Source organism: Girardinichthys multiradiatus, chromosome 8 (genome assembly GCF_021462225.1).
Source record: "Girardinichthys multiradiatus isolate DD_20200921_A chromosome 8, DD_fGirMul_XY1, whole genome shotgun sequence".
NCBI lineage: Eukaryota > Metazoa > Chordata > Actinopteri > Cyprinodontiformes > Goodeidae > Girardinichthys > Girardinichthys multiradiatus.
Window position 1 is genome coordinate 3,506,037 of NC_061801.1, and position 15,458 is coordinate 3,521,494.

Sequence of the window (15,458 nt, forward strand, 5' to 3'; positions counted from 1 at the left end):
TTTTCTTTCTTCCTATCTCCTTTAGCAACATATTTACTATTAATGGTAACGATTTTCAAGTAGCTATCTTTCCGATATGAGCATCTATAAACTATAAAGTGACAAATAAGGTCTTTAAAGCTTTAAACACTGTGATTCATTCTGAATTGTGCTGATACTCAACGTCTGGACCAAGTACTGACTGCTTTTTATGAACTGATCACATATTCTCAATGGGAATTCCACCAAACTAGTTCAAGTGCTAAACTGATGCAAGTGCTTGCTTAGGACCGGTTCTATGTGTCTCTGGAGCTGCAGACTGTGGCTCTAATAAACTAGTTCTTTCTCATCACCAACTTTATTCTAAGCCAGAAGAAAGAAAGAACTGCTTTCGTCAGGAGCTAGAGGCAGGCCCATGAACACAAGCATCTAATCAAAATGTCGCAAATCTAGGTTTAAAACTCCCATCTTAGTTATGTTTTTAGTCTGCCTTATTTAAGACAAAAACAGAGTAAAAACACTAATAGGGTAATCAGGTAGAGTTAGGAAAGCCTGCTCTTAGTGCTGTGTTACCTGCTGTGCTGGTGCTACTAAACAGAGATCAGCTGGTTAGGATTGTGAAACACTGTTTGTTGTTTAAGAGCGCATCATTAAATTAGGTTTGGAATTTTTATAGAACCAGGTAAAAACCGGTTTTAACACTAGCCCTTTAAACACTAGGTCCATTTTGGTTTGAAAACTCTTGGGGTTATAATCTGGCATTGGAAATATCACTGATCTTTGAGTCCCTTTATATTTTTTTCGCTTTGACACAGTGCTCCATCATGCTGCGACACCCACAGATCTTCAAGACATTCTGCCTGGATCATACATTTCAATCCCACTGTTTATTCATGTCAATGTTCTTGGGCAGAATCAGGATGTATCATAAGCCTTCACCGGTCCCTCCACACACTTGTCTGAGTGCCAAGAAGAAGCCCAACCTCTTTACTTTCACAGGTGGAGCATTACAGCTAACGCTATAATGCTTTGTTTAATATATATATGTATATATATATATGTATATATATATATATATATATATATGTGTATATATATGTATATATATATATATATATATATAATGTAAAAACGTTGCTTTGGGACTATTTCAGTAGCAATAGACACTGACACGGAAACGGGGAAAAAAAAGGAAGCAAGAAAGAGAGAGAGGTGAGGAAAAAAAGAAAAAGGTAGAGAAGGACAAAATAATTTGATGGGGGGCCTAAGCTGATCCAGAAAAGGATCAGCCCAATCATAGGAGAGCTCCACCCCGAAAAGCCGCACACAGCCCTGCTCCAGTCACCCTCGTCGCATCCCGCCACTCCACAATGCAGCATGCTGCGTCGGCTAGGCAAGGACCCCACGCAATGCCACCCCAGCCTTTGCCCACAAGCGCAACAGACACCACCAAGCACCGAACTCACAACTGACCCCCAGACTCCACACCATGATGGGACAAACTCTGGCAAGCAGTTCCTGGCTAGCAGCATGCACCCAGGGCCGACAGACCCCACCGCGGCCCTGCAACCACACAAACACACCACATCAGCGCCACTGCAACGACAACATAGGGAGTAACACCAACCACTTTAGGTCTACCTTCATTGCTCAGCCAATCCAAATGCTTGATGCTTGAAGTGACAATCTGCTATGTAACTAGCCATAAACATAAAAAAAAACATAAAATTAGAAAGTTGTTCTAAAACCTTTGACCAGAATAGTATATTTAAAAGAAATCTCTGTCAACTCTCTGTCAAAGGGCATGATGCTTACAGTGCCTTGCGAACGTATTCGCCCCCTTGAACTGGTCAACCTCTTGCCACATTTCAGGCTTCAAACATAAAGATATAAAATAAAAATTTTTTGTGAAGAATCAACAACAAGTGGGACACAATCGTGAAGTGGAATGAAATTTATTGGACGTGTCAAACATTAACAAATAAAAAACTGAAAAGTGGGGCATGCAATATTATTCAGCCCCCTTGCATTAATACTTTGTAGCGCCACCCTATGCTGCAATTACAGCTGCAAGTCGCTTGGCGTATGTCTCTATCAGTTTTCACATAAAGAGACTGAAATTCTTGCCCATTCTTCCTTGCCAAACAACTGGAACTCAGTGAGGTTGGATGGAGAGCGTTCGTGAACAGCAGTCTTCAGCTCTTTCCACAGATTCTGGATTGGATTCAGGTCTGGACTTTGACTTGGCCATTCCAACACCTGGATACGTTTATTTGTGAACCATTCCATTGTAGATTTGGCTTTATGTTTTGGATCGTTGTCTTGTTGGAAGATAAATCTCAGGTCTCTTGCAGACTCCAACAGATTTTCTTCCAGAATGGTCCTGTATTTGGCCCCATCCATCTTCCCATCAATTTTGACCATCTTCCCTGTCCCTGCTGACGAAAAGCAGGCCCAAACCATGATGCTGCCACCACCATGTTTGACAGTGGGGATGGTGTGTTCAGGGTGATGAGCTGTGTTGCTTTTACGCCAAACATGTCGTTTTGCATTGTGGCCAAACAGTTATATTTTGGTTTCTTCTGACCAGAGCACCTTCTTCCACATGTTTGGTGTGTCTCCCAGGTGGCTTGTTGCAAACTTTAAACGAGACTTTTTATGGATATCTTTTAGAAATGGCTTTCTTCTTGCCACTCTTCCATAAAAGCCAGATTTGTGCAGTGTACGACTGATTGTTGTCCTATGGACAGACTCTCCCACCTCAGCTGTAGATCTCTGCATTTCATCCAGAGTGATCATGGGCCTCTTGGCTGCATCTCTGATCAGTCTTCTCCTTGTTCGAGATGAAAGTTTAGAGGGACGGCCGGGTCTTGGTAGATTTGCAGTGGTCTGATACTCCTTCCATTTCAATATGATTGCTTGCACAGTGCTCCTTGGGATGTTTAAAGCTTGGGAAATCTTTTTGTATTCAAATCCGTCTTTAAACTTCTCCACAACAGTATCTCAGACCTGGCTGGTGTGTTCCTTGGTCTTCATGATGCTCTCTGCGCTTTGAACAGAACCCTGAGACTATCACAGAGCAGGTGCATTTATACAGAGACTTGATTACACACAGGTGGATTCTATTTATCATCATCAGTCATTTGGGACAACATTAGATCGTTCAGAGATCCTCACTGAACTTCTGGAGTGAGTTTGTTGCACTGAAAGTAAAGGGGCCGAATAATATTGCACGCCCCACTTTTCAGTTTTTTATTTGTTAAAAAAGTTTGACACATCCAATAAATGTCATTCCACTCCACGATTGTGTCCCACTTCTTGTTGATTCTTCACAAAAAATGTAATTTTTATATCTTTATGTTTGAAGCCTGAAATGTGGCAAAAGGTTGAAAAGTTCACTGGGGCTGAATACTTTAGCAAGGCACTGTACATTCTTGATCACAAATGAATACAGAGAAAATAGACGTTGCATTGACAAATCTCTTTCACAGGACATGAGGGCAGGGCAGGAATGGCTGCCTTGATTGTAAGACCCGGGCTAACGTTTGACGAGAAGAAACTGTTTGAACACGCCAACAGAGATCTTCCAACATATGCCCGTCCACTCTTTGTAAGGCTTCAGGTAAAAACAAGATATCCAGATAGTTTTTTGATGATTTTCTACCATGCTAAAAATCCTGCTCAATGTGCAGCTGTGTGTTTTATGCTGCTTGTATGATCCTCTCATCACACCCTGTCTGTGCACAATGAACCAGGAGGGTAACATGTTCTGCCTGTTAGCAAAAGATCCTAATATCTGGTTTTCAGGAAGACAAAAGATGTTAGAATAACAACTTTTCAATTAACATCGTTTTGAATCTATTGTTGCAAAAGTTAAGTTTGGATGAATCTCTGGCTGAATGATTTCATAATCAGGCATTACTCTATGTGGAATACCTCTGAAAGTGGGAACTATACTAAATAAAAATGGTAGAACTTTACAGTGGAGACCAGTCAGGCTATTCTCTCCATTTTTGGTTTATGTGGATTCCGCCATCTAGTGTTGTTTTGGAGGAAGTGTTTGATGCTTTAAAATTTTCCTAAATACAACTGTACACAAGAGGAAAGCAGCTAACAAGAATATAATTTTCAATAAACATTTGTAAAATGTATCCAAGACAAAGAGTAAGATTAAGCAGTAATAATTCTTAGTAATCAATTTCTATATGACCTTATCAAACCCTTATGCTGTATTGTTGTCCTCAGTTCTATGTTACTTAGGTTCCTTGAGTAGGCTTAGGGGTTATTCAGTATTTCTCAGCTTCATGATCATTATCATAGAACTGATGTTCAGTATGTTTACAATTTGTAAAAAGATGAAATGATGCTCACGCAGTTAAAAGAGTGGACCCTAATACCCTGAATATTCTACATGCAATTATAAAATACTAAAACTGCACAGCTATAGCAATTTTTTATATTGCATTGTCACTTTCATCATAAAAATTCTGTTTCCTCTGGCAGAATATAATTCTGTTTGTCTAAACCCACAGAAGGTGATGGAAACAACAAGCACTTTTAAACAACAAAAGTTCCAACTGGTGCAGAGCGGCTTCAACCCAAAAACTATCGCTGATCCACTCTACGTGCTGGACTACCAACAGAAGAGCTACATTCCTCTAACAAACCAGATATACCAGGACATCGTCTATGGAGGACGCAAGCTATAGAAACCACATGTATGACTATGGAGACATAATTGAACTGAGTGTCCAAAAGAGCTAAAAATGAAGCTTGTGTTTTTGTTCTGTATTTTTTTGTCTGGAATCACTGTGAAAGATTGTTCAGTCAGCAAAGAAGAGAACACGAGGAGCTGTGGACAGTTTTGTCTACTGAATTACTTTGATAAACAATATGAATCTGAATGTTATCGCTCTAAATTAATGTCCTGTGAAATTATAGAATCATGAATTTAACCCCTAAAATTCACAAAGACGTTTATAGCAAGAAGAAGCGTAATTCAAATTTAGTTTAGTCTATGTAAAGAGATGTAACGCATCACAGTGTCAACATGTTTTCACGAAGAACCTTTCAAGATTTTATAGTTGCTGCTAAAGTTACAGAAGACTGACATCTTGAAGAAGGCTGCATAAAGATGTTGCTGTAAAACCCTCCTCAGGCTTCCAAGCCTCAGTGTGACACACAGGCTCACAGTGATCTGTGCTCATACATTATGGTGGCCGATTTGTCGTTATTTTGCATTCATGCATACAAAGGTATGATCACAGAGCTGTTCCTCCTGCTTACCATGTGCAAGGGACTTTAAAATTTGTTCTGGTACTACAACATGACAATCCAGAAACCAATTCCTTATTTAAAATTTTTTTCCCATATTTACTACAAAAGTGATAAATATATTTATTAAGTATAATCCCTTTGAAATCACTGAATAAAAGTTCTGCTTCCAGAAGAAATGATCTGATTTGTAAGGAATTTAGTCCACATGCAGACCGGTGATGGGTGTAAATGAGTTGATTTGCAAGTAGCTGCCACATGTAGAATGACAACAGAGGGTGGAATAGTTGGCCTCATAAGCAGACCACTGGTTTACAGGCAGGCTCAAAGACACAGAGAATGCCTCACAGACCCATTAGGTATCATTACCAGCACCTGGATAGATTATGATAAAACTAATGCTTTCAAGGATCCAAAGATTCCAACAACAGGACATCTCTGTGTGCTTGGTAATAGCATGAGATTAATCTTGATGTTTGGTAGGCTGTCTAATGTATCTATGAGGCATCCTGTGTGTCTTTGACAGTTGGAACATCCAGAAACTACCTGAAACACCATCTTTCCTTGAATAATCCTGCCATCTATGATGTGCCAGCTCCTTACAGATCTAATTATATACATACAGGGGTTGGACAATGAAACTGAAACACCTGGTTTTAGATCACAATAATTTATTAGTATGGTGGGAACACTTTCATGTTCATCAAACCAATCTTTCACCAGTCTTGCTGTGTGTATTGGTGCATTGTCATCCTGATACACGGCACCGCCTTCAGGATACAATGTTTGAACCATTGGATGCACATGGTCCTCAAGAATGGTTCGGTAGTCCTTGGCAGTGACGCACCCATCTAGCACAAGTATTGGGCCAAGGGAATGCCATGATATGGCAGCCCAAACCATCACTGATCCATCCCCATGCTTCACTCTGGGCATGCAACAGTCTGGGTGGTACGCTTCTTTGGGGCTTCTTCACACTGTAACTCTCTCGGATGTGGGGAAAACAGTAAAGGTGGACTCATCAGAGAACAATACATGTTTCACATTGTCCACAGCCCAAGATTTGCGCTCCTTGCGCCATTGAAACCGACGTTTGGCATTGGCATGAGTGACCAAAGGTTTGGCTATAGCAGCCTGGCCGTGTATATTGACCCTGTGGAGCTCCCGACGGACAGTTCTGGTGGAAACAGGAGAGTTGAGGTGCACATTTAATTCTGCCGTAATTTGGGCAGCCGTGGTTTTATGTTTTTTGGATACAATCCGGGTTAGCACCCGAACATCCCTTTCAGACAACTTCCTCTTGGCTATAGCAGCAAAACTGTGCTCTTACCCGGCTAATTGAACCTTCACACTCTGCTCTTACTGGTGCAATGTGCAATCAATGAAGACTGGCTACTAGGCTTGGTCCAATTTAGCCATGAAACCTCCCACACTAAAATGACAGGTGTTTCAGTTTCATCGTCCAACCCCTGTAACTACCTTTGGTCTGCATCCATACCAAAGGATGTCAAAATCAGACCAGTCCTCCAAGGTATATCTTTGTGGTTAACTTGGTCTTGGTAATGCACTGACTTCTTCTGTTTTCTGACTTTGATCACAGTATTTAGCATGTGTTAATCACAATTTGCCTACCATTTTAAGGGCTGTGCAAATTGGCTTTTAAAAAAATGATAGGTGTGAAAACAACCAGCTCCCTTCCTTTCTGGTTTCTGAGTTTTAACAGTTTTGCTGTTTGTCGGAGAGCTAACAGAAAGGATGATGTGATCCTGCTCTGAGAAAAATTGCAGATTTAGGATATTTTTGTGTTATGCAGCAGTAATTTGTACCTCTGCAGAACTTTGTCCCTGTGGGGTCCACGCTCTTCATTCGTAGTGGTGGCTCACACTGTAAGCTCCCTTGTTTGACCTCTGCAAATTATTACTGATTGCATATATGATACAATTAATTGAATAGGATACACATTTGAAGCTTCATAGCAATTAGGGCAGATACATAAGGTGTACAAACGTTTTTGATTAATTCTTTGTTTGCCTTCTTCATAATAATGTTTTTTGGCCATTACTTATAAGTTTTAGGATAACAAAATATTCAGTTTGGTGAAGACTATGTTTAATTATTTCTTCTCCAAAGAAAAGATTTTGATTGAGTCATAAAAACAGGTTGCTTTTAAATAAAACCTTTGAAGCACTTTAATTTTACAACAATGGTTAGCCTGTTAATTTTCAATAGCTTAGGGCTTTTCATTAACGAAGTAGAAATCTATAAAGGAATCAGTTAAACAATTTTCAGAGAATATTTGCACAGTTTGCAGGCTGTTCAGGGGTAAATATAAAAAACATATTTCACGACATTGAAGTTCAAGGGGTTTTTGCAGGTATGAAATAAAGGTGCATAAGCTTAACTATACAGTTAAAGTGGTGTTTAAGGAGCAAAGCGAGTAGACCTGTTGACTTTTATCTGCCAAACAATTACCTTAGTGGAACAAATTAAGAAATGCATGTTAAATTTGGTTATTGATTGCTGCAATAAATTTTAGGTGCCTAAGTTGCATTAGCATTGGTAATTTTCTTCTTTTGTTTTACCACAGATTAAATATATTTAAATCAAGTCAGTAACATTTGAATATGTGAAGTTTAACATTGTGATGCAAAGTTTAATTTACACAATTTGCTAAAACTGTTCTTTTGAGGTACATCAGCCAGTCAACATTTAAACCATTTGTACATTTCTATTTTTCACATGTTTAGACTGCTTGATATTTGCATGTGGATTACAAAACACATTTGAAGCTACCCAACGTTGGTACGCAGTTGTGATGGTTATGAGTTTATGTTCTACAAATTAAGCTGCTACTGCGAAAAGGTGGTGTCATAGAACAGCATCTAAACAAAACACGGTCCAAAGATGTCTGCTCTCATTAAAACCAAAGTTTACTCATGCACATTTCCTAAGTTTATTTGGGCTTAGTCATGTTCAGTGAGTTTGAAAATTATTGAAAATAATTTATTTCAATAACACACATTATATAGATCAGTTACACACAGACTGGTATTTTCAAGGCTAATGACAACACAACATTTAGGATTACAATATTAAATCAGTCCAATAAAAAACATTAATACAGAAATGTGGGCCTAATGAAAACTATTTTTAATATCCGCTTAAAGGTTATAATTTTCAAAAGGTACTTTTAATCTGACAATTTAGCCTCATCGGAACGCATATCCTGATTTATTGAGTATGATTCTAGATCAAGGTGGACTAAAGTAAGTTAACCTGAAAAAGAAGCATGTTTTTTCTCATCGTATGATCAGCAGTTACCATTTCATTCTATCGTGATTTGGGGGATTTTGAAATTTTTATTTTCTTTTTGTGTTTTTATTTGGAGTTTTTTCCTGCCAGTTAGTGGGCTCTTTAAGTATTGCCTTCTTTAGTTCACTTCCCATTTTTCATTATTGTTTTGAATTTTCATTTTTTGAAAATTTTTATTTTTATTTTGTGGCACTAGTGACCTGTATTTTGTAAGTAGGGTGGAGAGAGAGAGAGGAGGAGACATGCAAGCAAAGGTCAAGGGGCCAGGACAAACCTGTGAGAGCTGCGTTGAGAACTGTAGCCTCCATACATGGGTCAGGCGCTTTACCTCTACGCCATTATTTATCAGTTTCATAGTCACTATATGTTCTCTGTTTGATATTTTTTATGGGTTTTCTTTCATGCAGTTTCGTTCGTGTTTATTAAGATCACTCAGTCAACCTGCTGCTTGCTCATCAGACTTATGCATTTTTTCCTCTGCTATTTACGCTTCCCGTTTCTCATTGCTTCTCGCTGGTTCATGTTGGGTTTTTTTTCTTCGTTTTTTTTAACATGTCCTGTCTGGCAGAGTAGCACTCAGAATTATTGTCTGAGTGCCAAGAAGAAGCCCAATAGATTTACTTTAACGCTATAATTCTCCGCTTGATATTTATAAAAAAAAACATTAGAAACTGCTTTGGGATTATTTCAATTGCAATGGATACGGAGACGGAAACGAAAAGGAAAATAAAGCAGGGCGGAAAAAAAGGAAAAAGGGAGAGAAGGAGAAAAGAATAGAGTAGAGAAAGAAGGATGAGAGGATACAAGATAAAACCCCAGAAGACTGCTTCTACACCTGCAGAAACACATATATAGTAACAGGAATGTTTCTGAAAGGTGCATGGTACTAATAAATGCAAGATGAACAGGGGTTGGACAATGAAAGTGAAACACCTGTCATTTTAGTGTGGGACGTTTCATGGCTAAATTGGACCAGCCTGGTAGCCAGTCTTCATTGATTGCACATTGCACCAGTAAGAGCAGAGTGAAGGTTCAATTAGCACGGTAAGAGCACAGTTTTGCTCAAAATATTGAAATGGACACAACATTATGGGTGACATACCAGAGTTCAAAAGAGGACAAATTGTTGGTGCACGTCTTGCTGGAGCATCTGGGACCAAGACAGCAAGTCTTATAGCATGAAAGTACATGATTTTAATTCTCAACAGTTCCCCTTTTGACCTTAGCAAAAGAGGTTAATATTCAAAGACGTAGGAATGATAGGTAACAAATAAAAATAATAATAAGGTCAAATTGGCACACCAAAACATTAGTACTCTGCGAAGTAACAAAGGAAAGCCATGAATTACAAATGAGCCACTAATTCCCAACCTTCAGTAACAACATTTTGCATCATATTATATGGAGGTGCATGAGTGAGTGCCCCTTTTTCAATAGTTGACGTTATAAGTCTTACAGTAAGTGAGCAAATACATGGCACACAAAACATCCACATGTTGCTAGAATACCAAAACATACAGACAATGAAATCAGCAATGAGATAATTATAGTATTTGTGGTGACTGCAACTCAATATCTGTGTATCTGTTAACACCTGAATCCAAACACCTGTCGGTTTAAGTGTGAGCACACGTGTGTGTATATAAGGTTTTTTCCATAAAAGACGCCCTTCGCCAGAACCCCCCCAGCCGACGGACCGGGCACCAAAGCCAGGGACCGAGGCAAAAAAATCAAAACGAGCCCGAGAGAGCTGAAAGGCCAGCCCCAGCACCAATCGAGCCCCAAGACCCGACTCCCAACCCCAGCTCAGACCCCGGCGAGAAGGCCTGCACCTTCTCCTGGCCTCCAACCCCAGACGGCAAACGAGGGTGTGGAAAGATCCCAAGTCTACTTCCGCTAGCTCAAATGTGGTGTTGATGCATGTTGTTGTGTTGAGTGCATTTAAAAAGAAAAACAGGGGGGGAAGAGGGTCTGCAACAAACCCCCCCCCCCCCCCCCCGCCCCCCCCCCCCCCACCCAGAACCTTCAATGTCTACATGCAACTTAAGCATTAGAGGTGGGTGCAGGCACCAGAGGTGAGGTTAATAAAACACTCTCTTCTGGATGCCATTAAGTGTGCCCACTGCCAAGGCCCTACATGTGTGTATCATGAAAATGTTATAATTGAAACTGTCTAAGTTGTACATTAAAATTAGGGCCCAGGCTGCCATGGGACCACAGAGATGGAAAACCCTTGAGGCACTCCAAAGACAAACACCCGCATCCCAAGGACTTACATCAGTGGTAGCGTGATAGAGTGGGCAAAGGGAGGTGTCTGGGAATAGGGAGGGAAGGACTGGGTAGGGAAATGCTCTCCCAGGGAGCCAGCTCCCCGGCTGACCCCAATAGACACCTCTGTTTGCGGAGTTCCAACAAAGGAGGGAGGCACAGGCACACCAAGCCCAAGGCTAGGGACAGGCACCAGTCCCCGAGAACTGACTGAAAACCAGGACCAACACCCCAACTCCCCTGGAATCGCCCAAACCCTCAAACCCCGATCCCCAGCTTTGAGACCTAAGAGGAGCCAGCCGGAAGCGCACAGTGACGACCAAGAGTGTGGGCCCACTCCAAAAAAAAAAAAAGAGCAGACCAGCCTGCCCAGCACAAAAAAATACTCCACACAAAGGAGGGCACACAACCAACATACCCAACCACCCCTGAACCCATGGTGCAGAGCCAACAGAGCACCCAGTCCCCGATGTCCCCCAGCCTGGCACCGGATTGCAGCCACAACCAGGCCAGCGGAGCAACAAAATACGCCCCACACCAACACAGAGGCTAATAATAAACCACACCCAACCCAAAACGGCAGGCCCCTCCAAATGTAAACCCCCAGCCAACATGGGCAGATGCACCCCTCCATAGACAAACGAACCAAAACCACCAGTACCAGCCAAGCAGACCCCACGTTGCACCATCCCACCCACTTCAGTGCCCAAGATGTCAGTCCAGCAAGTTGAAGGGTGTCACAGAAAGGCCACATCCTGTACCACAAAGATGCTGCAGCCCCCCCGAGATGCAGAACCACCAACATCCAAGCCAGCCAAGCTGCAGCTCCCTCTGGGTCAACGCCGCAGCAACAGCGACACCACACATCCTTGCATATGTGATGCAAGGTTGTGTGAGCGCGCTTGTGTATATAAGGTTTCTCCATGAAATATGCAATAGCGAGTATGAGGAGCCACAGACCTGCCCCCTGGACTCGAGACAGACACGGAGGAGATCTGAGCCACAGACATCCAAAGGCCCCCACAGCACAGGAACCCCAGAGGGACCACCGCCAGTACCACTGAGAAGAACAGAGGAGAGTCCCATGGGAACAACCCAGCAGCCACAGTGCAGAAGCTCCAGGAAGCTGCAGTGACGAGCCCACAGGCCCCAGTCCAGCAGCCAGAGCAGATCCAGCCATGGACCCAGAGACCCAAGACCCCGGGGCACACCACCCCCCAAACAGAGTTCCTACACTCCATCTACTACCCCATCTACAGCACTTTGCTAAACCTATATATGACCAGGAAATCTCCTTCCAGCTGTCATGTGGTTTGTCTCCTAATAAACGGAATCATATGCAGCTACTGGATAGATTAAGTGCAGTTGTAGTTATTAGCACCTACTACTATTATCATCAAAATAGGCCCCATAGTGGCATAATTTAAGCAATCAAAGTTAGAAAAACACATTTCTGCCAGCTCCACTGAGTTGAATAAGCTGCATTTTGGGCTTGTAACAACCACATACCTCCCTGTAAATTAGGATTTAGAAAAACATTAGCCCCATCCTACCTTCTACCCCCATTTAACAAAAATAAATTTGTGGTCATCTTTAAAGCAGCATCCATTTATCCGTTGACCATACTGAAAAACTATCTTCTATTACATTGGTTCCTGTTGAAGGAGATTCACACAGAAATAATGAGAAAAAAATGTCCTCATATTTGGCCTATCTAAACACTCCTAGCTCTGAGGGGTCCCAGGTAAATCCACCCTATTATCATATATAATTCATCTTTATTTACTAAAATCTTAATTTCTAGTTTTTTCATTTTTTTTCATCCCATATACACAGAAAAACAGACACACAACTTAAGTTATAACATACATTAGACGTGACATTACACATTCCATTCATTTTTATTATCTATTAATTTTAACATAATCGAACAGAATCCTCATCATTGTTGTTCTGTCCAGCTTGGTTTGATCTGCAGCCCATATATATAGTGATTTTAGGTCAGATTGGCTCATCTTCTAAACATGAAAAACCCATTTTGAACATCTACTCATGAGCACTGTCCGCTCCCCGTTTGAAAACATAATTATATCAGTAGTAAATTTTGGCCTTAATACTGAACCACCCCTGTTTCTGTTAATCACCAGATCTATTATTAATAGCAATGACTCCATTAGTTCATTTCATCCCCCATCATTTAATCAAGTCTTCTGTCACTTTCACTCATTTGTCATTAAGGCACTAAATCTATGCTATGTAAAGGATATCAGCCCAGAATGCAGTCCTCATCTTCGATCATGGGTCATTCTCCATCACACCTTCTACCCCTGTAAGCCAAGAACACAGCTCCATCCTCCTTCTCATATTTATGCAATAAAGGAGTCGATACTTTACCACTGACATTTAATAGGCTTTTGGGACTCCTAATCCTCCTGCATCCGGGAGCCACCAGATGTATCGACGCACCTACGGATGCGTCGATACATCTGTACACCAGTAAGACCAGAGTGTGAAGGTTGAATTAGCAGGGTAAGAGCACAGTTTTGCTCAAAATATTGAAATGCACACAAAATTATGGGTGACATACCAGAGTTCAAAAGAGGACAAATTGTTGGTGCACGTCTTGCTGGCGCATCTGTGACCAAGACAGCAAGTCTTTGTGATGTATCAAGAGCCACGGTATCCAGAGTAATGTCAGAATACCACCAAGGAGGATGAACCACATCCAACAGGATTAACTGTGGACGCAAGAGGAAGCTGTCTGAAAGGGATGTTCGGGTGCTAACCCGGATTGTATCCAAAAAACATAAAACCACGGCTGCCCAAATCACGGCAGAATTAAATGTGCACCTCAATTCTCCTGTTTCCACCAGAACTGTCCGTCGGGAGCTCCACAGGGTCAATATACACGGCCGGGCTGCTATAGCCAAACCGTTGCCATTGCCAACGTCGGTTTCAATGGCGCAAGGAGCGCAAATCTTGGGCTGTGGACAATTTCAAACATGTATTGTTCTCTGATGAGTCCACCTTTACTGTTTTCCCCACGTCCGAGAGAGTTACGGTGTGGAGAAGCCCCAAAGAAGTGTACCACCCAGACTTACATGCCCAGAGTGAAGCATGGGGGTGGATCAGTGATGGTTTGGGCTGCCATATCCTGGCATTCCCTTGGCCCAATACTTGTGCTAGATGGGCGCGTCACTGCCAAGGACTACCAAACCATTCTTGAGGACCATATGCAATGGTTCCAATTGTTCAAACATTGTATCCTGAAGGCAGTGCCATGTATCAGGATGACAATGCACCAATACACACAGCAAGACTGGTGAAAGATTGGTTTGATGAACATGAAGGTGAAGTTGAACATCTCCCATGGCCTGCACAGTCACCAGACCTAAATATTATTGAGCCACTTTGGGGTGTTTTGGAGGAGTGAGTCAGGAAACGTTTACCTCCACCGGTATCACGTAGTGACCTGGCCACTATCCCGCAAGACGAATGGCTTAAAATCCCTCTGACCACTGTGCAGGACTTGTATATGTCATTCCCAAGACGAATTGACGCTGTATTGGCCACAAAAGGAGGCCCTACACAATACTAATAAATTATTGTGGTATAAAACCAGGTGTTTCAGTTTCATTGTCCAACCCCTGTATGACTGGAAAGGCGCTATATAAATTCAGTCCATTTACCAAATTCAGTCCATTTATATTCACCAATAGGTTTCCCCATTTTCCAAACCATGTCTCAAACATATTTGGAAACTGTTCATAAAATCCTGAGTGTGATTTTAATTTAATGGATAGTGATTTAAATCCTCTTAGGGCCTTCATGTGGGATCCGTCAGGTGTTGCATGGTTGGGAATAAAAAAACAACAAGCGTCTCCAATAACACTACACACCCCTCCATCTTTCTGCTAGGAACACATCCAAAGCAGTTCTGTTTTGATAGGAAACTAAGGAAGTGCTGAGAGCTGTCTGTGTACAGCATGTCCCACCAAACACATGTATTGTTGTCATCCATCTTAAACTGGTTTGGTTCAATTGATTTGTGTCAGAGTTCTTTGTTCTAACAGGAAAAGCTCTCCTAAGGGTATCCCAAAACTGTTGTGACACAGGAGCTAAAAGGGTAGATGATGTCTGGTCATTAGTCTTGCAGCCACCTTTATGTTAAGTATGTCATACTGCTCCAGGTGAGCTGCTAAGCAAGTTCTCACATCACCATTTGCCATTTCCAATCCACTAAACTCCATCAGAAATTCTTTGATCCAAATGGGTGCTCCTTTTCTTGGATCTGGAAGCGTGGATCTCAGTAAAGGACAGTCAATTTAAGCTAAAGGGCCTTGACAAATGTGACAAATACCAAAACTAAATTTTTCTGAAAAGGTCCCCCTGACGAAGTGGGCAAATTGGTGTCAGGGCATCCTGGATGGAGACCAGGGCACATCTTATCTGTCCAGTCAACAAGTAGTCACTCTCTAGGATGATCACATTAAAAGGTCCAACAGTAAGTAAAAATTCAAGGCCTTATATCAAGCTAATTTTCAATCCACGTTGCAAACTACAGTATCTATGAAAAAGTAACTCATAAGCACACAGGAATTTATAATTCTTTCTTCATTAAGTTA

At 41.5% G+C, this 15,458-nt stretch overlaps 1 protein-coding gene across 2 annotated transcripts in view; it reads left to right on the forward strand.

The window, feature by feature from the left end:
- slc27a6 (solute carrier family 27 member 6) overlaps window positions 1-5,435 on the forward strand; it is a 67,119-nt gene extending 61,684 nt beyond the window's left edge. For both annotated transcript variants that reach the window (XM_047373594.1, XM_047373595.1), the window contains 2 exons: window positions 3,471-3,601; window positions 4,512-5,435. In XM_047373594.1, the coding sequence (XP_047229550.1) occupies window positions 3,471-3,601; window positions 4,512-4,688 (308 nt within the window). In that variant the 3' untranslated portion in view covers window positions 4,689-5,435. The remainder of the gene's footprint in view (window positions 1-3,470; window positions 3,602-4,511) is intronic.
- Window positions 5,436-15,458: the final 10,023 nt, after the last annotated feature.